Consider the following 26,109-nt stretch of genomic DNA (forward strand, 5'->3'; position numbering starts at 1 on the left):
GCCATTAGGGGCTTTCATGTTCCACTGCTACATCATATTAAGCTTGTATCGCACTCAGGTGTCCCATGTTTCCCACAAGAAATGGTCTTTAGCCATATCTTTCTTTGTTTTCTCTTTCTGAAATTGGTTTTTTAAAAAAACCCAAGTGTAAGATTTTATATTCACATCAATTAGATTTCATCTTTAGATATGACACCTCTTTCTACCCTTTCAAGATTTCTCTGGATATCAGTTCTGTCAAGCTACTTACTGTGGAACACCTCTGTCTACTAGGAAGTTCTTTTCAAGCAAAGTTTGCGCTCATAATTTCTCACCACTACTATCCCCAATTGCTATATGGAATTACTCAGAAAAAAATATCTATTTTTTTTCTACCTCACAGCACTTCAAAGTTTTGAAGACCTGAAGTTCCTGTTAAGGTTTCAGTTAATATTCATGACACAAGACTGAAACACCCTGTGATCCCATCTCCAGACTAAAACCAGATTATCAGATCTCTGATGAGGAGCTTGTATGCAGCCTGGACAGACAGTTACCAGGAGTAAAAACTTTGTAGCAGCCCATCTCAGCTACCTCAGGATCTGTGGCTGCATCTCAGAGAAATAAGAACCTAAACTTAGCAACCTCCCTTCACACCCAATGGGGTTTTGTTGACAGAGTCCCACTCTACTTACAGGTGATATTTCTGCCTTAGGTAGGTCCACCTGCCTTTTAGGAGAGAAAATTTGCTTTGATTATGCAAAAGAGATAGGTTAAACCCCAAATGTGTGAATAAAGATAAAAGAAAAACAACAGAATTCAGGCTGAACATAATGACCAGTGTTAATTCTAACTGGTTGATTTTGAAAAGAAATGTCTCTTCTTTCTGTAAAAAAAATGAGGAATTATTACACTTTAATGTTAAATGTGATATCACTCCTAATTATTATGTTAGATATTTTTATATAACCATGTTTTTGCTTCTGTGGGTTTTCCAGTGACAGGACTATGGGGAAGGGGAAGTGATTGTTCTATCCAAAAAAAAAAAGGAAAGTGTCTCTACACCTCTATCTACATAGATTGAGGTCAGATTATGAAGCCTTTCAGTGTCACATGTTACTGAGGCATTCTCCAAAGGCCAATGAAGTCATTAGAAGTTTCTGATTTGGAGACAGGCAAAATAAAAGTAGGAATTCTTCCAGAGTGGATATGAATCTTCCCACTCCATTCACTTAAAAGTGGATTTAGATACACATGTTAGAACTTTAGGAAGATCTTGTGTCCAAAGAACATAAGTTTAAAAGACAAGAAACTTAATGTCAAAGATTTCCCTTGGATAATGAGAAGAAGAATCGTCTTGCACCCCAACTGATACTGTGAGAGAATGGCAAGAGCATGGAAAGGAACAAGATTACAAATGGACAAACAGACTTAGTCATTGTTTGTTCTGTACAAATAACCAGTTATGCTAGTTAATGTTCACTGGAAGAAGAGTCTCATCCACCCCTTTCCATAACTACTTAGCTATTTAAATAACACCCTAGGAAACAAGAGGTTCTGGGTCAGCTTCCTGGTGAGTTACTGCAGGACTCTGGAGAAGGAGAGGTAAGTAATGTATTCCCCTGTTAAAAACCTCAATCTCTGTGGTCTGCACTAGAGCTGGTGGGCTTGGAATCCTCAGGGAAGTGAGGGAGAACGGAATATACAGTGACTGAATTTCAGTTCTTTGAAAGAAAACTAGACCTTCCCAAAGAAAGGGGGAAGAAGAAGACCTATGTTCATGGTCCCTCAGAAGGAATAATCATAGCCATGGCTTTGTGACAACCAGCCAATCAAACTAGGTTTTAGCCTTTGTCAAGAAGGTCTTGAGGCAGCTTTTTAAAAAATAACAGATTATGAAGAACTTGCTTTTATTTGGCAGTCTACCATGAGAAAAAGAATGCTGAACTTGTGGTCCCAAGGTATGGTTCAAATCTTTGCTTTGACATTTGCCATGTGCCCTTGGATCATTTGCCTGACCTCTGTAGTGAAGTCTGTTTCCTTATCTATAAATGGTAATAATAATATAGACACAATATACCTTAAAAGGTTGTTGTAAAAACTCAAGTCAAACAATAAATCAAATAAATAAATCAAATCAAATTGATATAGTGCCTTACATATATTATCTCATTAAGTTTCACAACAGCTCTATAGGTAGATACTGCAGGCCTTATTGGTTGTTGTGGTTCAGTCATTTCAGGCATGCAGAACTCTTCAGGACCTCTTTTGAAATTTCCTTGTCAAAGATACTGGAGTGGTTGGTCATTTCATTCCTCAGTTCATTTTACAGATGGGGAAACTGAGGCAAACACTGACTTGCTCAGTGTCATACAACTTAGTGAGTATCTGAAGTTAGATTTGAACTCAAGAAGATAAGTCCTCCAAGCCCAGGGTCCTAACCACTGAGCCACCTACCTGCCCATGGCATTATTAGACACTCATACTATTGTGATTTCAATTGTAGGGGTTTCCCAAATGAGAAAACTTCTACCAATGTGGGTTGCCACCTTCTCTACAAAATGTCTTAAAGAGAATCTAGCCTCAAACACTTATTATCTCTACAATCATGGGTTCTTATCTCTACAAAATGAGGACAAGAATAATTGTCACTTAGTGTCATGCTTTGAAGTCCCTTTTGAAGCTGAGAATCTGTGATTCTGGTTCCGTTACTTTCAGCAATAAAAGGGACCCAACCTCCTCATTTTCTCTATGAAAGAAGGAGTGGCAGCCCCCATGACTAGAAAATAGATCTTCTGGTTCCAACATGCTTTCCACTACCTTCCTCTCTCTTTGAGACAAACAAGTTGTAGAAACAGGATATGCATTGACTTACCATTAGATGTCATTGACTGCTCTATCTTCTCAGATAAAGCAAACACAATAGGAGAAGTCATCACTATGGTTTCAACAACTTGGAAGAAGTAGGATCTAAGGTAACATGATTTGGCCTGGCAGAGATAAAAAAAGACCTTCCAGGTAGAGGGTCAATTTAAGTCACAGAATTTACATCTTTTAGAATCAGAAGAGTTTTCAGAGGGATTAATCTAATTCATAATCCTCACCAATGCCAAGGTCCCCAATATAATATACTAGATAAGTCATCAACCAGTCTCTTTTTCCAGGCCTCTAGTGAAGGGAGACTGCTTTCTCCAAAGGGAGCCCATTCCTCTTTTGGAGAGGAAAGTTTTGAAGGAAGTGTTTCCTTACCTCAAGAATAAATTTGCCTTTTTGCAATGTTCCTCCAGGTTCTTCCCTCTGGGCCAGAACAGGAAAAATAGAAATCTTCATATATGTATTATTATTAATGCATAAATCTGGAAGTTTCATTCTTCACTCAAAGAAAATATACACTGACTCAGTGTGACCTACAGAAAATACAAACTTGAATTGCAGCTATTATAAGGGGCCTGGGAGGACATACCCTATAACTTTCTCAATTTACAAATGAGGAGAGTGAAGCCCAGAGAGGCTAAGTAATTTCCCCAGAGACACAGAGAATTAATTAGAAGTCTGATAAGAAGTATCAGAGGCAGGATTAGAACCCCAATCCTGAGACTCTAATTACACTGCTCTTTCTACTGCACCAAAGCTGTAGTTCCCCTCAACTAGCTATTAAAGGTTTCAATCTCCTTTTCCAACCTTATTCACAGAATTCTCCTTTCACTTACTTTAAGTTCAATTAATCAATTAATAAGCCTGCATTAATTAAGCACCTACTGTGTGCCAGGCATTATGTCTGATAGGTTTTCCCTGACTGTCCCCACTACCACCCCAGATAAAAGTTGTCTTTCCCCAAATTTGTCACAGCAACTTGTCTGCAGAATTCCTTTCCTTACTGCATTCTGCATTGCACCATTCAATTAATAAACATATATTAAGTGCCTACTATGGGGCAACACGGTGCTCACATTTCCTCATATTTATTTGGGTATATTCTTTACTTTAGTCACAGACTTTCATACACAGTGTTTTTCTATCTATTGCCTCTATCTCTATCTCTTTATCACTTAACTCGTTATAACTGTTCAATCTCTCTTTAATCTCACCCAGTTTACTTTTCCTTACTACCACTGAAAGCTCATGGAAAATAAGAAATAGAGGGGGCTTCTTTAGGGTTAGATTTTTGCATATTTGTGTCCAAAGTTGATTGTGAAGCCTCTATGTGTGTTCGTCCTTCATTGCCAAAGACCATTCAATCAGAGAAATGATGACATGACTTTCACTTGACTTTGTTTTGAGTGAGGGAGGGCTGTGCAGGTCACCAGCCTCACTTCTCCTCCAGAGCCATCTGAGTCCAGTGACCAGATATTCATCAGGATGACTGGAGATGACCCAGGATGAGGCAAGTGGGAATAAGTGACTTACCCAAAGTCACACAGCTGTGAGTGTCAAGCATCTGAGGTGAGATTTGAACTCAGGTTCTCCTGACTCTTCCACTGGTGCTCTATCCACTGCACCACCTAGCTGCCCCAGTACGTTTGACACTCACTAGCTGTGTGACCTTGGGCAAGTCACTTAACTCTAATTGCCTCATCCTAGTCATCTCCAGTCATCCTGATGAATGTCTGGTCACTGGACTCAGATAAATCTGGAGGCGAAAGTGAGGCTGGTAGCCTGCACAGTCCTCCTTCACTCAAAAACAAAGTCAAGTGCAAATCATGTCACCATTTCTGTGATGGCATGGTCTTCTTCGGCAATGAAGGATGAACACACAGCACTGTAAGGACAAACAACCAAGACTTAAACACGGAAAGGCAATGATATGCTATTACTCTAGAGAAGGGATAAAGCACACTACTATCTCCTTACAGTCAGATGGTGGATTGTTAAAGAATACGAAGTCTCTATGAAAACATTTAATAATATTTTTATTTTATTTTATTAAATTATTAAATATTCAAATTTTTTTTTAGTAAATATAATAAAATGTGAAATTGAATTGAACTGAAGTATGACTTCAATTGGGCAACTAGTGGATACAAACCCAGGCCTGCAGTCAGGAAGACTCATCTTCCTGAATTTAAATCTGACCTCAGACACTTCACTAGTTGTGGGATCCTGGAGTCGTCACTTAATTCTGTTTGCTTCAATTCCTCCTCTGTAAAATACACTGAAGAAGGAAATGGCAAACCCCTCCAGTATCTGTCAAGAAAACCCTAAATAGAGTCACAAAGAGTCAGACACAAGTGACCCAAATGAATAACAAATTGTTGGGTTGATAAATAGGAAACATTAAAGCATTCCTAGCAAGTGGGAGGGAGACATGGAGGGGATAGATCTAGTTATTCAAATAATACCCCAGGGAGAGTATGGAGGCAATTCTAAGGAAGGCATTTTGGAAACTAGAAAGAAGTCTAAGTGATATTTGAATGCAGAGGTATTAAAACTGCGTGGCCTTGTTCTCTTATAGAATGATGGCGTTCTCTCTGAAATTTTGCCTGATTTTGGCTGGCCTGTGCAGCCTGGTTCCAGGTCACCTAGCTGAGGAGTTACCAGACAGTAAAGACACTGCACACCCACTCTCTGCTAGTCACAGAATTTCCCCCTATATGGCTGATTTTGGCATCAATCTCTACAGGACGCTGGTTTCTAAGTCCAACACCACCAATATATTCTTCTCTCCACTGAGCATTTTCACTGCCTTTACCCTGTTGGCTCTTGGAGCCAAATCAACCACTCATGATCAGATCCTGCAGGGATTGGGATTCAATCTCACACAGATTTCAGAGCAAGAAATCTCTGAGGGCTTCCAGCAGCTTCTCCATACACTCAACCTACCTGGAAATGAGCTTCAACTGACCACAAGCAATGGCCTCTTCATAGACAAAAAGCTAAAAATTGTGGAGAAGTTTTTGGAAGACAGCAAGAAACTCTATGCTTCAGATACCTTCTCTGCTAATTTTGAAGACCAAGAAGCTGCCAAGAAACAGATCAATGACTATGTGGAGAAGGAGACCCAAGGAAAAATAGTGAACTTGATTCAGGACCTTCACCCAGATGCTGTCTTTGTTCTGGTAAATTGCATTTTCTTTAAAGGTAAGATTAGTCCCTGAGACAGTATTCATTCCAATCTGAATAGCTGGAGAGTCGAGAGCAATGTAATAAAAGTTATTTTTCAGAACTATGTAACAGTAACAGTTTCTTAAAGGGAATGGTGATGGAGGAAATACCCCATTTTTTCCTCATAATCTCCCATCTTAAATTCTCCTATATTATCCATAAAACGAAATGACTTCATTTAGGGGATCTCTGAGCTCTCTTCTAGGTCTAACTTTCATATTCTAAAGTTTTTTCCAGTTCTAATATTCTATGATCTATGCTGTAATGTGTTGTTTGAATGTCCTTTGTAGCACTAATATTCATATGGAATGTTGAAAGAAAGTTGGACTGACATAGGTGGATTAGACATGTGGCACTCCCATGCTGTTTGATTAAGGGCTTACTCATTTAACTTCACTGATACTCAGTTTACAGCTGAGGAACTGGGGTGAGGGAGGGGTAGTACAAAGATATAGAGTTCTCAAGGATGTCTGTGGAGAGACGGTATTTGTACTGTCCAGCTCACAGTGTTGTTAGGAAGCCCACACTTTGTAAGGTTTAACTCATTTGGTGCTATTATAATGCTGTACATTCTAGGGCCTCTCTTAGGTCTAGTATCATATGATTCCCATTGGGCTGTGTATGTTGAGCATCTACTGACATGAACAGAAACTACAATATCCCCTTTTGCCAGGTGTTAACCACATATAGTATCTCATAGGCATAATCTTTGATCATAAAGAATGAATCTCGTGGCTCTCATCAGAAGATTATCTATGCTTCTAAGTCTTTGAATTTTCTGCGTTCCCACCAAGGCTTAAGATAGAAATAGAAAGAGGTGATAAAATATAAAAACCGATTTTGATTTCTAAGAAACTCTTGGAAGGTTTGTGGAATGACATGCCTGGCAACTAATCCCTGAAATCTGGATAAACTGGAATTGGTATTGGGCTTATAGTCACACACAGGTTGTTTTGTTCATCCTTTGATTTTGAAGAAAACCATGACATCAGAGAAACGATGACATGACTTGAACTTGACTTTGTTTGAGTGTGGGAGGACAGTGCAAGGTCACTCACCTCACTTGCTCCTCCTGAGCCATCTGGATCCAGTGCTCAGATACCCATCAGGATTACTGGAGATGGCCCAGGATGTAATGGAAGACCTTAGAATTTTTAGGTTAGGCCTTTTTCACTTTGAGGAAGGTAATGCCTATTGACTGAAGAGGTCTCTTTAAGAAGTACACAAGGAATGAAACTTTTAATGAACAAAAGAAAAAAAAACAAATCAAACTGGGAGAGGAAGAGAAACTGTGAATAATAATAATCACTCCAACACCATTTTTAAGTGGAGCTTGAGCAGGGACCTCTTGTTGTCCAACCTATGAGATTCAGAGTACATTGGGTTTAAGGTTTTGGGAAAAGGAAGGAAAGAAGGAAGGAAGGAAGGAAGGAAGGAAGGAAGGAAGGAAGGAAGGAAGGAAGGAAGGAAGGAAGGAAGGAAGGGAAGGAGGGAGGGAGGGAGGGAGGAAGGAAGGAAGGAAGGAAGGAAGGAAGGAAGGAAGGAAGGAAGGAAGGAAGGAAGGGAGGGAGGGAGGAAGGGAGGAAGGAAGGAAAGAGGAAGGAAAAGGACATCTAGCCAGAAAATCTAAAAGGAGGGGGAGAGGGAGACAGAAAGGAGAAGATGAATTAGTTGACAAAAAGAAACTGACTTCCTAGGTCCTACTGTCCACACTTTAATTTAATTAACATTTAATTCACATTTTGCAAGCCACTGTCCCTCTCTAAATTTCAGATGATCTATAAAATGAAATACCTGGAATAGATGATTTTCAAGGTCCTTTCTGGATCTAAAGTTCTACCTTTCCTTGGTGTGGACATTGGACAGAAAAAAAAATGCACTGCTTCTTAAACTCAGTGTGTATATTTATAATAGTTACAATGTTCTTTAAGCACATTACCCTATTAATTCCTCTCCAAAGTTCTGTGAGGGAGGTAAAACAGGTATTATTACCACTTAGGTTACAGATGCAACAGCCAAAGCATTAGAGAGGTAAAGCTAAAGGCTTTGTGCATGGCCATAATTATCTCTTGGCAGACTCAACACCTCATCTCAAGTCTTCTATCTCTATGACCAAACTTTCCTTTATATTTTTCACCCTCTCTGCTTCCAGTGAAAGTTCATGGGAAATACTAAGGTAATTTCAGTTATTTTACAAACCTGTCCAACTCTTCACGATCCCATTAGGGGCTTTCTTAGAAAAGATGCTGAAGTGGTGTGCCATTTCCCTCTCCAGCTCACTTCACAGAGGAGGAAACTGAGGAAAATAAACTTAAGTGACTTGCCCAGGGTCACACAGCTAGTAAGGAATTGTCTAAGGCCAGATTGGAAATCATGAAGATGATCTTCCTGATTCCAGGTCCAGCACTCTCTCTACTACACTACCTCTAAGTAATACCTGATTACTAAGATAATAGAAGACCCTAATTTTCCTGCCGTTGATTTTTCTATCTCCACAGCCCGCACAAATTCATTCCCTTGTACACACTCTCTTGTTAGGTAAATGGGAGAAACCCTTTGATGCAGAGCTAACTGAGGAACGCCCCTTCCACGTGGATGCTAAAACAACTGTGCCTGTTCAAACAATGAGACGCCTAGGCATGTTCCAAGTGACTTATGATGAAGACCTGGCCTGCTGGGTTGTGACAATGGACTATCGGGGAAATGCAAGTGCCTATCTTATACTGCCAGATGCAGGGAAGCTAGAACAGGTGGAGGATGCCTTAAGCAAAGAGCAGTTTCAGAAATGGTCAAGAAACTTGGACCGCAGGTAACCCTCTGACTCTGTGCTATCAGAAAAGTATTTGCAGTAAACTGGTCAGTATCAAGGTAATGGTGAGGATGTGACAATTATAATTACTACTCATATCAATTCAATGTTTATATTTGCATGGGTCTGCAATATGGCAGGATGGAGTACTCCCTCCAACAGTTCAGATAGCCCATCTCAGCCTTATAATCTTGTGCCACTCTTACTCAGGTCCTCCCATCAATTCTTCACAGGGGATCCACCTAACCTACTGGAACCATTCCTTTGGGTCTCTTAACATTACCAATTGCTACTGGCAACCTGAAAGTTTGGTTAAGAAAAGGAAACAGGCTAAATATATGCATTTTTATTATTCCCTTTAAAGTTAATAATTACTTGGACCCACGGAGAAAGGATGAATTTCTGACTGCCTAGTACAAGAACGATCAGGTTTAAACACATTTCATCAAGAGAAAGAACTTTCATAGTTGAACAAATTGTAAATTTAGTGAGACAAGGCAATTAAAGTAATCTCAGTTAGAATTTATGATTCCAGGATGTGTGAATTTCCTCTATGTAGGAGATGTCTCTGTGACACATGATAAGGAGAAAATCCCACCACTCTAGAGGAAAGCATCCTATCATAAACAGGTCTTTGAAATTGCTGACACAGGAAAGGGCATTTTAACAATATGCCATAACATATGGAAAACATCCCATTATTCAAGATAGTGTCTTGGGTTAAGAGTCTCTTAAGGAATGCTAAAAAAGCAACATCTGGATTTGTTGACATAGGAAGAAGTATTCTCTGAGTTTACTTCAAAGAACAATGAGACTATTAGGTCCAGGCTCTTCTTCATTCAAGCTCTGGCCCTTATGAAAGTCCAAAATTTATGTTACATATTATCACTACCAATATACCGTCAGCAACTACCACAGTCTAACTATCTTTTACTACACACAAGGAATTACCTTCTACTCTGTTCATCCATCTCTGATGATATAAAGGTTAAATAAATCAGCTTTGCTGATCACTTCTCAATAATCATAAGAAAATAATGGGATTTATTTACATAATTTCTTGTAATTCAGTCTTTTATATGAGGAAGAAATAAGATAAGTTTTATTCACAATTTAATTTAATGCAATATGTATTAATATGTGTTCCACTAAAAATTTCAGGGAAATTTTCTAAATTAGCTAAAAGATTTGCTTGGTGTTTGCATATGCAATATATACCATATAGTTAATCTCCTCATCAGCCATAACTGAGCTATCTCCATCATCCAGAAATCTAAAATTCTCCCTCTGATCATAGAATTTCATCTCTAACTTTACTTCACTCATTCTAAACCTCTTCTTCATCCTTACTATGACTTCTAGTACCTCTGCTTAATTTTTTCAGTTATTTCCAAATCTTCATAATCTCTTTTGGGGTTTAAAGTGGTTTTGCATTGCCTTCTCCAGTTCATTTTACAGATGAGGAAACTGAGGCAATTAGGGTTAAATGACTTGCTCAGGGTACCACAGCTGGTAAATGTCTGAGATTGGATTTGAACTCAGAACTTTCCAACTCTAGAGCCAGCACTCTATCCACTGTGTGACCTCACTGCTCCTAGTATCTCTACTCCTCCCAGTCTTCCCACCTATTGCTGTGGCTCTTGTTTCATTTTACTCTCTCTCTATGAAGCAGCTGTTCCTATACCAGAGACACTAAGCATAATGACCAGGTTTTAATGAATCCTTTGTCTTTTGTAAGAAAATCCGGCCAACTCCCAGTCCTGGGTCACCCTCAACTTTGTCACTATAATCCTGACAAAACAATAGCAGTTCTTCATGGTGGGCAAAGTGTTTTAGAAATGTTATTGAATTTTATCCTCACAATAAATCTGGAAGAGAAGTGCTATTATGATCCCCATTTCACAGGTGAGAAAACTGAGGCAGAAAGAGGGTAAGTGACTTGCCCACAGTTACAGAGATAACAGTAATAATAATAATCACTTACATTTATGTTGGACTTAAGACATGCCAGGCAGTATGCTAAATGCTTTATTATTATTATTTCACTTCATCCCCACAACCACCCTGGGAGACAGGTGTTATTATTATCCCCATTCTATAGATGAACAAACTGAGGTAGACACAGTTTAAGAGACTTGCCCAAGGTCACACAACCACTAAGTGTCTGTGTTTTCTGGACTCCAAGCACAGCACCCTATCCACTCAGTGTCACCTAGCTACTGTTTCTTTATTTACTATAGAACTATATATTGTTCTTTGCCTCTGCTTTCTCTGCTCTGCATAAACTCATAAAAGTCTCCCCATCTTTTTTCTCAATTCTTCATGTTTGTTATTTCTCAAACCATAATCCTCCAATCACAGGACTTCCAATTTTTCTTATCTTGAATAATGTCACCATATAGGGTTTTTTCTCATCCAAACCTCCTCAGGATGTGGTCTCAGTAGTGCTTTCTCTGACTCAAAAGGTAGAAACAATTGAGTAACTTTCTTGCTATAGCCTTTCCATGTGTCTCTTCATTGTCTAAGGGCTGACAAGAAATTTGGATTCTGTTGAATTAAAGTACATCTCAGAGAGCATCCATTCAATTCAATTCAAAGAGTTTTCAATAAACCCTACTATGTATAAGTCACTGAGTTAGGTACCGGGAAGAAAAGGGGAAAAAGAGAAAAGAAAAAAGCACCTGCTTAAAGGAGATTACATTCAACAGGGCTGGGAGGAGTTAAGAGAAATAAAATTCATACAATTTAAAATCCCTTCATTTTTCACCTGAAGAGAGAGTGATTTCCCTGGTACTAAAAATATTTAAGCTGAAGCTGGATAATTCAGTTTCTGAGGACCTGAGGGGGAGATTCCTGTCATAGCCAAGAAGGATATCTAAATTAAAAAATCATTTTGCTTCTGGGAAATAAGAAATAAGAAGCAATAAATATAATGATACAAAGACTCATGAGAGGGCTCATATGAACTAATGCAAATGAAGCAAGCAGTATCAGGAAACTATATACAAGAATGACAATATGAATAGAAAGACAGAAAAACAAAACATTTGGAATTGAATGGCCCTCCAGGAAAAGATTTAAGAAGTAGGTACTTCCCCATCATCTTGGCAGAAGCCAAGGACGATGAATGTGGAACACTACAAGTAATTTCAGTCCTTCTTGATGTGTTGACTGCCTTGCTTGAACAATTTATTGCCTCTTTTTTTTATTCTTCTCTATGGAGATGGTTCTCTGGGAGGGGAAGAGGGAGGAGCACATTAGGACCTACAATATAAAAAAAATAGAAACTACCTATAAATATTTATTTTAAGAAGAAATAACACTGGAACATTCTCATGTAAGCTATTTTTAACATTTCTATTTTACTATTTATTATTTATTATATTTTTTTATTTATTTTTAAGATCACTTATTTTTTTTCTTTTATCTTTCTTTATTAACAGGGCAGTTGATTTATATTTTCCAAAAGTTTCCATCTCAGGAAGCTATGATCTGAAGGTTCTACGTGATATGGGCATCACTGATGTATTTGAAGAAAAGGCAGATCTCTCTGGAATCACAGAGCAAACAAAGCTTAAGGTTTCCCAGGTAAGTCTAAGAATGCTAAGTTTTGTCTTAGTTTTACATTCCCTCAAATGTTACTAGGGTGATTATAGCAATTCGCATTTTGCTCTAAGATTGAAAAGCATTTCCTTTATAATAATCCTGGGAGCTAGGCAGGGCAAGGACTATTTTTCCTATTTGATACATGAAATTGAGGTTCAGAGATGTAAGGTGTCATCATTCATTTGAATAGAGAAAAGAATCAAAAGATTATTTAGCTAAACTCACCCAAATGAACTGACTGGCATTTTAGGGGCGGGGTCTATGATTCAATCATTTCGGGTGGAGGGGAGTTTGGGTCAACTCATCTGTCACCTCACAGTCAACAAATATAATAACTTTGAATTTGACAAGTGTAAAGACTTAAGTATTTGGGATAAGAATTAAATGTCTGCTAAAAATTTGCTGGGAAAACTGGAAAACAGTCAGGCATAAAATGGGCATAGACCAATATCTTGCACCTTTACCAAGATGAGGTCAAAATGGATACATGATCAAGACATAAAAAATAGCAGGAAAAATAGGAGAACATAGAACACATTACTTATCAGACTGATGGATAGGCTAACAATAGATACATACGAAACCTTCTCTATGAAATTTTCTCTGATCTAGTTAGTGAGAATTAAATGTCCCTAACTGAGGAATTCCATGGCCCTTTGTTGGTACCTCCTCTTATCATCCTACACCTGATATTCTAGCAATCCAGATTATTACTTCCCTGAGGAAAGGACTATGTTTTATTCATCTTGAATCCTCCTCTATGGCCCAACATTGGGTTATGAAGTCAAGAAATGTGTGTTGAATTGAATTAATCAAGCAAATGTAAACAACAAGGTATTTGCATGTTTTCAGAATAACTTACTATCTGCCCCCATCCCATCAAATTAATGGACTTTCTAGGCTTTACTAACCCCAGGGTGTGTGAAGGTGTCCAGGAATTCCTATCATTCTTTCTTTTGTCCCTGAACTGTGCTGTTCCTTTTGCTTCTAGGCTCTGCACAAGGCTGTTTTGAACATTGATGAGAAAGGAACTGAGGCTTCAGGGGCAACTTTCGTAGAAGCGATACCTATGTCCATTCCTCCTGTCATTGACTTCAACAGTCCTTTTCTGATTGCCCTTTATGAAACAAGTACAAGGAGCACAATTTTCTTAGGGAAAGTTGTGAATCCTTCTGGAAATTAACTTCATCAATCTCAGTCCCCCAAGATCTCAGTGTTTGCTCCCCTTCTACAGAATAAAACATCAGCATCCAGCTCACACCTGTACCCTCAGTGTGGATTCTCAATATCTTCCATACCAATTCATTTTGATGATTCATAGGGTTGTCTACAAATCATTAAGGCAAATAGAAAGGAAAGCTACTCGTGACAAATAAAGTCACAAACATAGGACATAAAAGGTATAAGAGAATTTAGACCTTAGCAATTTAGAGCTAAAAAGACCTTAATAATATGAAATGATGATGCTATGGTGGACCTTAGAACACAGACTTTTGTGGCCCAGAAAGGGATTGAAATAGATTCAGTCTTATGCTCTCAAAAATTCTCTGTACCATATCCCATACAGATTTCCTCTGGGTCTATCAGAAATTAACTGGTTTTCACCCAATCCAGGGGCTCCCTTGGAGACATCAGAATAGAGTTCATGTATAGACCTCTGTGAAAAAAAGTAAAAGTGACGTTATTTCAGTGGGGTTTATCTATCTTTGTAGTCCACTCAGTGGCCTAGTAATAAACTCTATATAAAACAGGCAGTGTAAAAAATTGTACATTTCATTGAATTGATCAAGTCAAAGCAATCATTTGTTAAGCATCTATTCTGTGCCAGACACTGTGACAAACAACTCAGATAAAGAGAAAGGCCAGAAACAGTCCCTGGCTTTCAAAGAGCTCAAATCTAAATGAGAAAAAATATGTAAAGAACCAAGTACAAACAAAATACATAAAATAGAGATAATCACAGAGAAAAGGTACTAATTCTCATGAAGGGGAATGAGGAAAGACTTCTTAAGAAGGGAAGATTTTAGCTGAAATTACAAAGATGACAAGGGAAGCTGGAGATGAGAAGGGAGGGCATTACAGGGACAGGAGAAAAGCACTGAAAATGATCTAAAAAATTCCAACAACAAATAATTTTTTTAAAATTTTATCTATATAATTAATAGCATTAATTTCCTAGGCTGACACTCTCAAGATCTTCCTTTATGATGAGGGCAATGAAGGGATTTTACCTAGAGAGCCTTAGTGTATCTGTTGGCTTGGCCCATGTCATTGTGCTTTAATAGCTAAAGGCAGATCTACCTGGGACACAGGCTCATGTTGGCTGTGCAATAAGGATATGGAAGGATGGGCACAGGTGAGATTATTTGGCTTACTTGGGATGACAGGTTAGAGAGATAATTTTAAAAACTCAATTACTAAACAAGATCTAGCCATAGAATCTGCTTTAGAAGGGGCAAAGTGATAGAAGTAGCTTACTCTGAAAAGGTCACAGTCTGCCAGCTTCAAATACAAGAGGACATATGATTGCTAAGTCTGAAGTCCATAGGAAATTCATGTTTTCTTTTGCTTTTTCCTCACTGGGAATTTGTTGAATCAGGGAAGGAACAGAAAGGAAGGCAGGAAGCACATAATAGATTTGTGATAATGTCATGAGATACATTGTTCATCCTTTACATAGACAATCAATGACATCATGAGAGTCACACCTTGCCTTGAGTTGGACTTGTGAGACAGAGGCACAGGCCTCACTCTCTCTTTCAGAGTCACTGAAGTTCAGTGACAAGACAAAAGATATAAGGAACCTTAAAAATGATCCCTAGGATCTTTTCCTCAGAGCACATCATTTTGTAAAGGAGGAATTTAAGGTCCACAGAGAGAGGGAAATGAATAAAAGAATGAAAAGAAAATCATTTGTTGAGTGCTTACTGTGTGACAACCTCCTTTACTATGCTCTAGAAATATGAAAGAACTGCTTAAATCTAGACAGCCTTACCTCAAGAAGCCTACATTCTATCAAAGGAAAAGACAATAATATGAATATGAAGTCACAGGGAGGGTGAATGGAGTCACAAGGGGGTTGATTGCTTCATCTTTTCAATGGGTACAAGTATTGATTTGATTATTTACCTAGAAGTAGATGTGGAAGGCAGTGGGAGGGAAGAGAGGAGGAGAAGGAGCTGTGTGAGGTAGCATATCACAGATATATCTGGAACGTAGGGTAGAAGCTGGAAGGACAGTTGGGAAGAGAGGCTGGAACAAGAAAGTATGGAGTGAAGATGACCAAAGAGTAGCAAGACGATGGTTATGCCTCTCAGGTCTAGGATTCCAACACAGGTCCACTAACTCCAAATCCAGGCCCCTTTCTACTTTACCACAATCAATAAAACCATGAAAGTAAAGTGTCACACAACCCAGGGTTGGGGTCAAGAAGGTAAGGGTGGACCACAATGTCAAAGGATGCAGAAAGTCCAAGCAGGATGACAATGAAAAAAAAAGCAATCAGATTTAACGATAAGAAAGTCATTACTAACATTGGACACAGCTGTTTCAATAAAATGTTAAAGAAGGAAAGAGATGGCAGGGGTTTGAAGAGTGGTGAAATGATGGAGGAAATTACTATAGAGAAGGGGTGACTTTCTATATCCATAAGTGCTATCTTTTAACTCAATCCAAATTTTACAGAACAAATGTTTTTATTTTTGTTAATACATTTATGTTCACATTTTCTATTTTTATTTGATTTAATTACAGCTAAATTTTATGTGTTCTTTTCACATGAAAAAGTTCTCCATCCCTGCTACATAGACCATTTTACAGCTAGGTGGCATGGTAGGTATGGTGCTCAGGAAGACCTGAGTTCAAATTCAACCTCAGACTCTTACTACATGTGTGACCCTGGTCAAGTCATTTCATCTTTGTCTACCTCAATTTCTTCACCTGTAAAATGGAGATAATAATGATACGTACCTCCCAGGGATGTCATGTACACTGCTTAGCACAGTGCCTGGCACACAGTAGATGTTATAAAGATGGCAGCCATTATCATTACTTCCAAATAGCCCTCAGGATAATAACTGTTGAAAAATGGAAAATTTGACTCATTCGTCATGAATTGCTCTTAATGACCCAATGCTAGTTCCAGGATCACCACTTTTCTCTCTGAAACTTGCTTCAACTCCCCAACTCTTCCAGGGACCTAGAAAATCCTTTACTAACCCAACTTCTCAGGACATTCTGAGACTAGAATCTTAGGTAGGATCTTAGGGTCCAAGAAGGCTACAGGGCAAAGAATGCCCCCATGAAAGAAGCCCAAAAGTCCTTATGTAAAATCACATCATTTTAGAATGAGTAAGGGTTTAGGCATTATCTGTTCAGGAATCTTTTAAACAATCATCTACTTGAAGACCTCCAGAAATGGAAAACTTGACTCATTCCCGATGCAATTTAGTCCACTTTGGTAGAGCTTCACTGATAGCAACTGTTCTTACATTGGTCTCAGTCTCCCATTCTTGACCTTCCACCCATTTCTGCTAGTTCTGCCCTCTGATGTCAAACACAAGTCTGACCTCCTTCCATACTTCATTCTAAAAATATTAGAAGATAATTAGGATGCTCCCCCTCTTAAATCTCTTCGCCAGGGTGGAAATTCTGAGTTCCTTCATCTACAAAACAACAACATATGGTCCGGGAGATCCTAGTCATTTCAATCACATGCCTTTGGCAATTCAATTCACTCAATATTTTTCAACTACTTGCAATGTGCAAAGAGAGAGTGTGGCACTATGGCCAGAGTGCAAGGCTACGAGTTGAGAAGAAAGGGCTTCCAATCCCACCTCTGACACTTCCTACTTATGTGACAGCCACAGTTTCTGTACCTCAGGACATTCTTTAGTTCTTGTCTACTAGATCATTGCCAATCTATTGCAGTCTATAACGATAAAGAGACATTTCACACTGGGAGTTTCCCTGCTTTTCAAAATCATAGATCCAGTAGGACCCAACCTCCTCATTTTCTCTATGAAAGAAGGAGTGGCAGCCCCCATGTCTAGAAAATACATCTTCTGGTTCCAACATTCTTTCCACTACCTTCCTCTATCCTTGAGGCAAACAAGTTGGAGAAACAGGAAATACATGACTTACCATTAGATGACATTGCCTGCTCTATCTTCTCAGATAGAGCAAACACAACAGGAGAGGTCATCACTAAAGTTTCAACAACTTGGATGAAGTAAGATCTAAGGTTGCATGATTAGACCTGGCAGAGATGAAAAGAGAAGACCTTCCAGTAAGAGGGTCAATTTGAGTCACAGAATTTACATCTTTTAGAATCAGAAGAGTTTTCAGAGGGTTTAATCTAATTCATAATCCTCCCCAAAGCCAGTCTCTTTTTCAAGGCCTCTAGTGAAGGGAGACCACTTTCTCCAAAGGCAGCGCATTCCTCTTTTGGATAGGAAAGTTTTGAAGGGTGTTTCCTTATCTCAAGAATAAATTTGCCTTTTTGCAATGTTCCTCCTGGTTCTTCCCTCTGGGCCAGAACAGGAAAAATAGAATTCTTCATATATGTATTATTATTAACACATAAATCTGGAAGTTTCATTCTTCACTCAAAGAAAATATACACTGACTCAGTGTGACCTACAGAAAATACAAACTTGAATTGCAGCTATTACAAGGGGCCTGGGAGGTCATACCCTATAACTTTCTCAATTTACAAATGAGGAGAGTGAAGCCCAGAGAGGCTAAGTAATTTCCCCAGAGACACAGAGAATTAATTAGAAGTCTGATAAGAAGTATCAGAGGCAGGATTAGAACCCCAATCCTGAGACTCTAATTACACTGCTCTTTCTACTGCACCAAAGCTGTAGTTCCCCTCAACTAGCTATTAAAGGTTTCAATCTCCTTTTCCAACCTTATTCACAGAATTCTCCTTTCACTTACTTTAAGTTCAATTAATCAATTAATAAGCCTGCATTAATTAAGCACCTACTGTGTGCCAGGCATTATGTCTGATAGGTTTTCCCTGACTGTCCCCACTACCACCCCAGATAAAAGTTGTCTTTCCCCAAATTTGTCACAGCAACTTGTCTGCAGAATTCCTTTCCCTACTGCATTCTAAATTGCATCATTCAATTAATAAACATATATTAAGTGCCTACTATGGGGCAACAGGGTGCTCATATTTCCTCATATTTATTTGTGTATATTCTTTACTTTAGTCACAGTTTTTAGACATGGATTAGACATGTGGCACTCACATGCTGTTTGATTAAGGGCTTACTCATTTAACTTCACTGATACTCAATTTACAGCTGAGGAACTGGGGTGAGGGAGGGGTAGTACAAAGATACAGAGTTCTCAAGGATGTCTGTGGAGAGACAGTATTTGTACTGTCCAGCTCACAGCATTGCTAGGAATCCCACACTTTATAAGGTTTAACTCAATTGGCGCTATTATAATGCTGTACATTCTAGGGCCTCTCTTAGGTCTCCTATCATGATTCCCACTAGGCTGTGTATGTTGAGCATCTACTGACATGAACAGAAACTACAATATCCCCTTTTGCCAGGTGTTAATCACATGTAGTATTTCATAGGAGTAATCTTTGATCATAAAGAATGAATCTCGTGCCTCTCCTCAGAAGATTATCCATGCTTCCAAGTCTTTGAATTCTCTGCATTCCCACCAAGGCTTAAGATAGAAATAGAAAGTGGTGATAAAATAAAAAACCCATTTTGATTTCTAAACAACACTTGGAAGGTTTGTGGAATCACACTCCTGACAACTGATCCCTGAAGAGAATCTGGATAAACTGGAATTGGTATTGGGATCATACTCACACACTGGTTGTTTTGCTCATCCTTTGTTTTTGAAGAAGACCACGACATCAGAGAAATAATGGCATGACTTGAACTTGACTTTGTTTTGAGTGTGGGAGGAAAGTGCATGGTCACTAACCTCACTTTCTCCTCCTGAGCCATCTGAATCCAGTGCCCAGATATCCATCAGGATCACTGGACATGGCCCAGGATGCAATGGAAGAATGGAAGAATGCATTTTTAGGTTAAGCATTTTCAGGTACTCCCTTTGAGGAAGGTAATGTCCATTGAGTGAAGAGGTCACTTTAAGAAGTAGACAAGGAATAAACCTTTTAATGAGCAAAAGAAAAAAAACTAAATCAAGCTGTGAGAGGAAGAGAAACTGTTAATATTGATAATCACTTTAAGACCATTGTTAAGTGGAGCTTGAGCAGGCACTTCTTCTTGCCCAACCTATGACCTTCAGAGTACACTGGGTTTAAGGTTTTGGGAAAAGGAAGAAAGGAAGGAAGGAAGGAAGGAAGGAAGGAAGGAAGGAAGGAAGGAAGGGAGGAAGGAAGGAAGGAAGGAAGGAAGGAATAAAGGCAGCAAAAGGACATCTAGCCAGTAAATCCGAAAAGAGGGGAAACACAGACAGAAAGAAGAAGATGAGCTAGTTGGCAAAAGGAAACTGGCTTCCTGGGTCCTAGTGTCCACCCTTTAATTTAATTCACATTTTGCACACCACTGTCCCTCTCTAAATTTCAGATGATCTATAAAATGAAATTGCTGGAATAGATGATTTTCAAGGTCCTTTCTGGATCTAAAGTTCCACCTTTGCTTGGTGTGATCACTGGACAGAAAAAAAATGCACTGCCTCTTAAACTCAGTGGGTATATATAATAGTTACAATGTACTTTAAGCATGTTACCCTATTCATTCCTCTCCACAGTTCTGTGAGGGAGGTAATACAGATATTATTACCACTTAGGTTACAGATGCAACAGCCAAAGCATTAGAGAGGTAAAGCTAAAGGCTTTGTGCATGGCCATAATTATTTTTTGGCAGACTCAGCACCTGATCTCAAGTCTTCTATCTCTATGACCAAATTTTCCTTTATATTTTTCACCCTCTCTATTTCCAGGGAAAGTTCATAGGAAATACTAAGGTAATTTCAGTCATTTTACAAACCTGTCCAACTCTTCATGACCCCATTAGGGCTTTCTTGGCAAAGATACTGAAATGATTTGCCATTTCCCTCTCCAGCTCACTTCACAGAGGAGGAAACTGAGGAAAATAGACTTAAGTGACTTGTCCAGGGTCACACAGCTAATCAGGAAGTGCCTAGGGCCACATATGAACTCATGACCATGATCTTCCTGATTCCAGGTCCAGCATTCTCTCCACTACACTACCTCTAAGTAATAGCTTATTAATAAGACAGTAGGAGACCCTAATTTTCCTGCCATTGATTTTTCTATCTCCACAGCCCACACAAATTTATTCCCTTCTACAAATTCTTTTCTTAGGTAAATGGGAGAAACCCTTTGATGCTCAGCTAACTGAGAAATGCCCCTTCCACGTGGATGCCAAAACAACTGTGCCTCTTCAAACAATGAGACACCTAGGAATGTTCCAAGTGACTTATGATGATGACCTGGCCTGCTGGGTTGTGACAATGGGCTATCTGGGAAATGCAAGTGCCTTTTTTTATACTGCCGGACACAGGGAAGCTAGAACAGGTGGAGGATGCCTTAAGCAAAGAGCAGTTTCAGAAATGGTCAAGAAACTTTGAACACAGGTCACCTTCTGACTCTGTGCTATCAGAAAAGCATTTGACATAAACTGGCTAGTATCAAGGTAATGGTGAGGATGTGACAATAATCATTAGTAATCATAACAATTCAATGTTCATATTTGCATGGTTCTGCAATCTAACAGGATGTGGGTACTCCCTCCAACAGTTCAGATAGCCCATCTCAGCCTTATAATCTTGTGCCACTCTTGTTCAAGTCCTCCCATCAATTCTTCCCAGGGGATCCACCTAACCTACTGGAACCATTCCTTTAGGTCTCATAATATTACCAATTGCTACTGTCAACCTGAAAGTTTATTTAACAAAAAGCAATGGGCTAAATGCATGCATTTTTATTATTTCCTATAAAGATAATGATTACATGGACCCATGGAGCAAGGATGAATTTCTGACTGCCTGGTATAAGAATGATCAGACTTAAATACATTTTATAATGAGAAAGGAACTTTCTTAGTTGAACAAACTGTAAATTTAGTGAGACAAGACAATTAACAAAGTAATGTCAGTGGGAATTTATGATTCCAGGATGTGCGAATTTCCTCTATGTAGGAGATGTCTCTGACACATGATAAGGAGAAAATCCCACCACTCTGGAGGAAAGCATCCTATCATAAACAGGTCTTTGAAATTGCTGACACAGGAAAGGGCATTTTTAACAGAGTTGACAAAGTTTCAACTGAAATTACAACTCAAGATATCTGTTTTCTTTACCATTAATATGCCATAAGGTATGGAAAATGTCCCATTATTCAAGATAGTGTCTAGGGTTAAGGGTCTCTTAAGGAATGCCATAACAGCCCCATCTGGCTTTGTTGACATAGGAAGAAGTATTCTCTGAGTTTACTTCAAAGAACAATGAGACTATTAGGTCCAGGCTCTTCTTCATTCAAGCTCTGGCCCTTATGAAAGCCAAAAATTTATATTACATATTATCACTACCAATATGCTGTCAGCAACTACCACAGTCTATCTATCTTTTACTACACACAAGGAATTACCTTCTACTCTATTCATCCATCTCTGATGATAAAAAAGTTTAATAAATCTGCTTTGTTCATGACTTCTCAATAATCATGAGAAAATAATGGAATTTGTTTACATAATCTCTTATACTTCAGTCTTTTATAGGAGGAAGAAATAAGATAAGTTTTATTCACAATTTAATTTAATGCAATATGTACTAATATGTGTTCCACTAAAAATATCAGGGAAATTTCCTAAAAATTTTGCTTGGCATTTGTGTATGGAATATATATCATATATTTAATCTCCCCATCAGCCATAACTGAGCTATCTCCATCATCCAGAAATCTAAAATTCTCCCTCTGATCATAGAATTTCATCTCTAACTTTACTTCACTCATTCTAAACCTCTTCTTCATCCTTACTGTGACTTCTAGTACCTCTGCTTAATTTTTTCAGTTATTTCCAATTCTTTATAATCTCTTTTGGGGTTTAAAGTAGTTTTCAATTTCCTTATCCAGTTCATTTTACAGATGAGGAAACTGAGGCAATTAGGGTTAAATGACTTGCTCAGGGTCACACAACTGATAAATGTCTGAGATTGGATTTGAACTCAGAACTTTCCAACTCTAGGGCCAGCACTCTATCCACTGTGTGACCTCACTGCTCCTAGTATCTCTACTCCTCCCAGTCTTCCCACCTATTGCTGTGGCTCTTGTTTCATTTTACTCTCTCTCTATGAAGCAGCTGGTCCTATGCCAGAGAGCCTAAGCATGATCACCAGGTTTTAATGAATCCTTTGTCTTTTGTAGGAAAATCTGGCCAACCCCCACTCCTGGGTCACCCTCAACTTTCTCACTATAATCCTGACAAGACAATAGCAGTTCTTCATGGTTTGCAAAGTGTTTTACAAATGTTATTGCATTTTATCCTCACAAAAAATCTGGAAGAGAGGTGCTATTATGATCCCCATTTTACAGATGAGAAAACTGAGGCAGAAAGAGGGTAAGTGACTTGCCCACAGTTACAGAGATAACAGTAATAATAATAATCACTTACATTTATGTTGGACTTAAGACATGCCAGACAGTATGCTAAATGATTTATAATTATTATTTCACTTCATCCCCACAACCACCCTGGGAGATAGGTGCTATTATTATCCCCATTCTACACATGAACAAACTGAGATAGACACAGTTTAAGAGACTTGCCCAAGGACACACAACCAGTAAGTGTCTCTGTTTTCTTCACTCCAAGCCCAGTACCCTATCCACTCAGTGTCACCTAGCTACTGTTTATCTGTTTACTATAGAACTATATATTCCTCTTTGCCTCTGATTTCTCTGCTCTGCATAAACTCATAAAAGTCTCCCCCTTTTTTTTCTCAATTCTTCATGTTTGTCATTCCTCTAATCATAATTTGTAAATCAATCCTCCAATCACAGGACTTCTAGTTTTTGGTATCATGAATAATGTCACCACATGGGGTTTTTTGTTATCCAAACCTCCTCAGGATGTGGTCTCAGTAGTGCTTTCTCTGACTCAAAAGGTAGAAACAATTGAGTAACTTTCTTGCTATAGCCTTTCCATGTGTCTCTTCATTGCCTAAGGGCTGACCAGAAATTTGGATTCTATTGAATTAAAGTACATCTCAGAGAGCATCCATTCAATTCAATTCAAAGAGTTTTTAATAAACCCTACTATGTAGAAGTCACTGAGTTAGGTACTGGGAAGAAAAGGGGAAAAAGAGAAAAGAAAAAAGCACCTGCTTAAAGGAGATTACATTCAACAGGCCTGGGAGGAGTTGAGAGAAATAAAATTCATACAATTTAAAATCCCTTCATTTTTCACCTGAAGAGAGAGTGATTTCCCTGGTACTAAAAATATTTAAGCTGAAGTTGGATAATTCAGTTTCTGAGGACCTAAGGGGGAGATTCCTGTCATAGCCAAGAAGGATATCTAAATTAAAAAATCATTTTGTTTCTGGGGAATAAGAAATAAGAAGCAATAAATATAATGATACAGAGACTCATGAGAGGGCTCATATGAACTCATGTAAAATGAAGCAAGTAGAATCAGGAAACTATATACAAGGATTATAATATGAATAGAAAAACAGAAAAACAAAACATTTGGAATTGAATGGCCCTCCAGGAAAAGATTTAAGAAGTAGGTACTTCCCCATCATCTTGGCAGAAGCCAAGGACAATGGATATGGAACACTCCAAGTAATTTCAGTCCTTTTTGATGTGTTGACTGGTTTCCTTGGACAATTTATTGCCTCCTTTTTTTGTTCTTCACTATGGAGATGGTTCCCTGGGAGGGGAAGAGGGAGGAACACATTAGGAACTACAATATAAAAAAAAAAATAGAAACTACCAATAAGTATTTATTTTAAGAAGAAATAATACTGGAACATTCTCATGTAAGCTATTTTTAATATTTCTTTTTTACTATTTATTTAATTTATAGATATATGTATTTATTTTTATTTATTTTTAAGAGCATTTATTTTTTTCTTTTATCTTTCTTTATTAACAGGGCAGTTAATTTATATTTTCCAAAAGTTTCCATCTCAGGAAGCTATGATCTGAAGGTTCTACGTGATGATGTATTTGAAGAAAAGGCAGATCTCTCTGGAATCACAGAGCAAGCAAAGTTTAAGCTTTCCCAGGTAAGTCTAAAAATTCTAAAAAATTCTAGGTTTTGTCTTTGTTTTACATTCCCTCAAATGTAACTAGTGAGTGGGATAGGTTTAGTGAAGACTTCTCAGATTGTAATTCTTCTCCCAGGGGTGAGGTAAGACTGAGAGGCTTAAGGTTACTATATTTTTAGAACAGAACATTATGATTGGATAAAGTTTACTTAATTCTTCAATGTCTTCTTTTCAAAAGGGATTGGTTAGATTTCGTGTCTAGAAGGTAAGATCATATTCTCAGCTAATGAGAATAATGGTCAGTGGCGGGGGGAGGGACTTGCGTTAGAGTCTATATAAATCACTGCCTTTTCTTTGTCTTCGGCTTTCCTACTCCTACAGGTTAGCCCCGCTTCTCGAGAATCGAATAAATCTCTTTTCTGTCATCACTTTGAGAGGCCTCTGAGTAATTGATTTATGTAAGGACCTGAGCCATCCCACACAGTTTGGGGGCTCATCATACCAGGATCTGGGGCTTTTCAGAAAGATGGCTGGCAACTCAGTTCAAAGACTGGGCGCCTGTGGGGAGATTCCCCCATGGTCTTTGAAATGGGGTCGCCGGGCCTCCCTTTCTGCAAAGTAACGACCCGAAGCAGAGGAACTCAGTGAGGACAGAAAAGAATAGAGATAGGGACTCCAAAGACACCGAAGCTGTGAAGTGTGTGAAAATGCCAACCGGTTGGTGTTGAAGGTTGCAGTCAGGCAACTTGTATGCCTACAACCCAGCGGTAAGCGGGGGTGGGGGGTGGGGGTGGGGGGAGAGCCTGGGGGTCAATTCGTTGAGTCTTAGATAGACTGGGGAGAAGGTGATGACTCCCAACCAAATTGGTGGACTGCAGGACCCCAGGGTGAAGGGCCCCCCCAAAAACGTTTGCTGGGTGACTGTGGGTGGGTGGGAGACCCCCACTGAGAGCTAGCAAGGGAGCTAGCAAAATTTGTTGAGTCATAGACTCGGAGGTGTTGGTGACAACCCTGGTCCAAAAGAATGGGGAAGGGGCAGTCCAAACCCCACCGAGCTTCGGAATGGAGTCAGGAAATACCGGTAAATAGTCCTTTGGGAAATCAATTACAAAATTGGCACGAATTACCAAATCATAGAGGAAAGGACAAGAAGAAGATGATTAAGTATTGTTGTTTCATATGGGGTGAAAAGACATTGGAGGAGGAGGCACAATCTGGCCCAAATATGGTTCCTCCGAGGATTGGGTTTGCCAAAAATTTAAACCTATATGTACTATTCTATTCTGTTAAATGTTTTGTCTGTGTATGTTGTGTTGGTATTTCTGTGTGAATGAAAGTCTGTATGTCTCTGTTTTTTTCTGATAAGGTTGTAAATTTA

General features: G+C 38.8%; 1 protein-coding gene and 1 long non-coding RNA gene across 3 annotated transcripts in view; one reads left to right on the top strand and one right to left on the bottom strand.

The window, feature by feature from the left end:
* The first annotated feature begins 1,445 nt into the window (after window positions 1–1,445).
* LOC140518317 (alpha-1-antiproteinase-like) lies at window positions 1,446–13,762 on the top strand. Its single transcript, XM_072630337.1, has 5 exons — window positions 1,446–1,584; window positions 5,432–6,057; window positions 8,620–8,890; window positions 12,334–12,478; window positions 13,488–13,762. Exons 2-5 carry the CDS (start codon window positions 5,433–5,435, stop codon window positions 13,677–13,679), a joined length of 1,233 nt encoding a protein of 410 aa, XP_072486438.1. The 5' UTR covers window positions 1,446–1,584; window position 5,432; the 3' UTR covers window positions 13,680–13,762.
* Window positions 8,619–26,109, bottom strand: part of LOC140518318 (uncharacterized) — a 29,520-nt gene continuing 12,029 nt past the window's right edge. Inside the window, exons 2-4 of one of the 2 annotated variants that reach the window (XR_011971901.1) lie at window positions 19,336–24,391; window positions 17,639–17,753; window positions 8,619–16,572 (exon numbers count right to left, since the gene is read on the bottom strand). This is a non-coding gene — a long non-coding RNA (uncharacterized lncRNA). Of the gene's footprint in view, window positions 16,573–17,638; window positions 24,392–26,109 lie in introns of both variants that reach the window. The other variant, XR_011971900.1, reaches the window with a different exon arrangement.

This window comes from Notamacropus eugenii, chromosome 1, assembly GCF_028372415.1.
Source record: "Notamacropus eugenii isolate mMacEug1 chromosome 1, mMacEug1.pri_v2, whole genome shotgun sequence".
NCBI lineage: Eukaryota > Metazoa > Chordata > Mammalia > Diprotodontia > Macropodidae > Notamacropus > Notamacropus eugenii.

What these genes read in the sequence shown, in the direction of transcription:
- LOC140518317 (XM_072630337.1), top strand. Translation starts at nt 5,433, where the DNA reads ATGATGGCGTTCTCTCTGAAATTTTGCCTGATTTTGGCTGGCCTGTGC. An exon ending in AAATTGCATTTTCTTTAAAG is followed by an intron (nt 6,058 to 8,619) that starts GTAAGATTAGTC and finishes CTCTCTTGTTAG; the next exon opens with GTAAATGGGAGAAACCCTTT. An exon ending in CAAAGCTTAAGGTTTCCCAG is followed by an intron (nt 12,479 to 13,487) that starts GTAAGTCTAAGA and finishes TTTTGCTTCTAG; the next exon opens with GCTCTGCACAAGGCTGTTTT.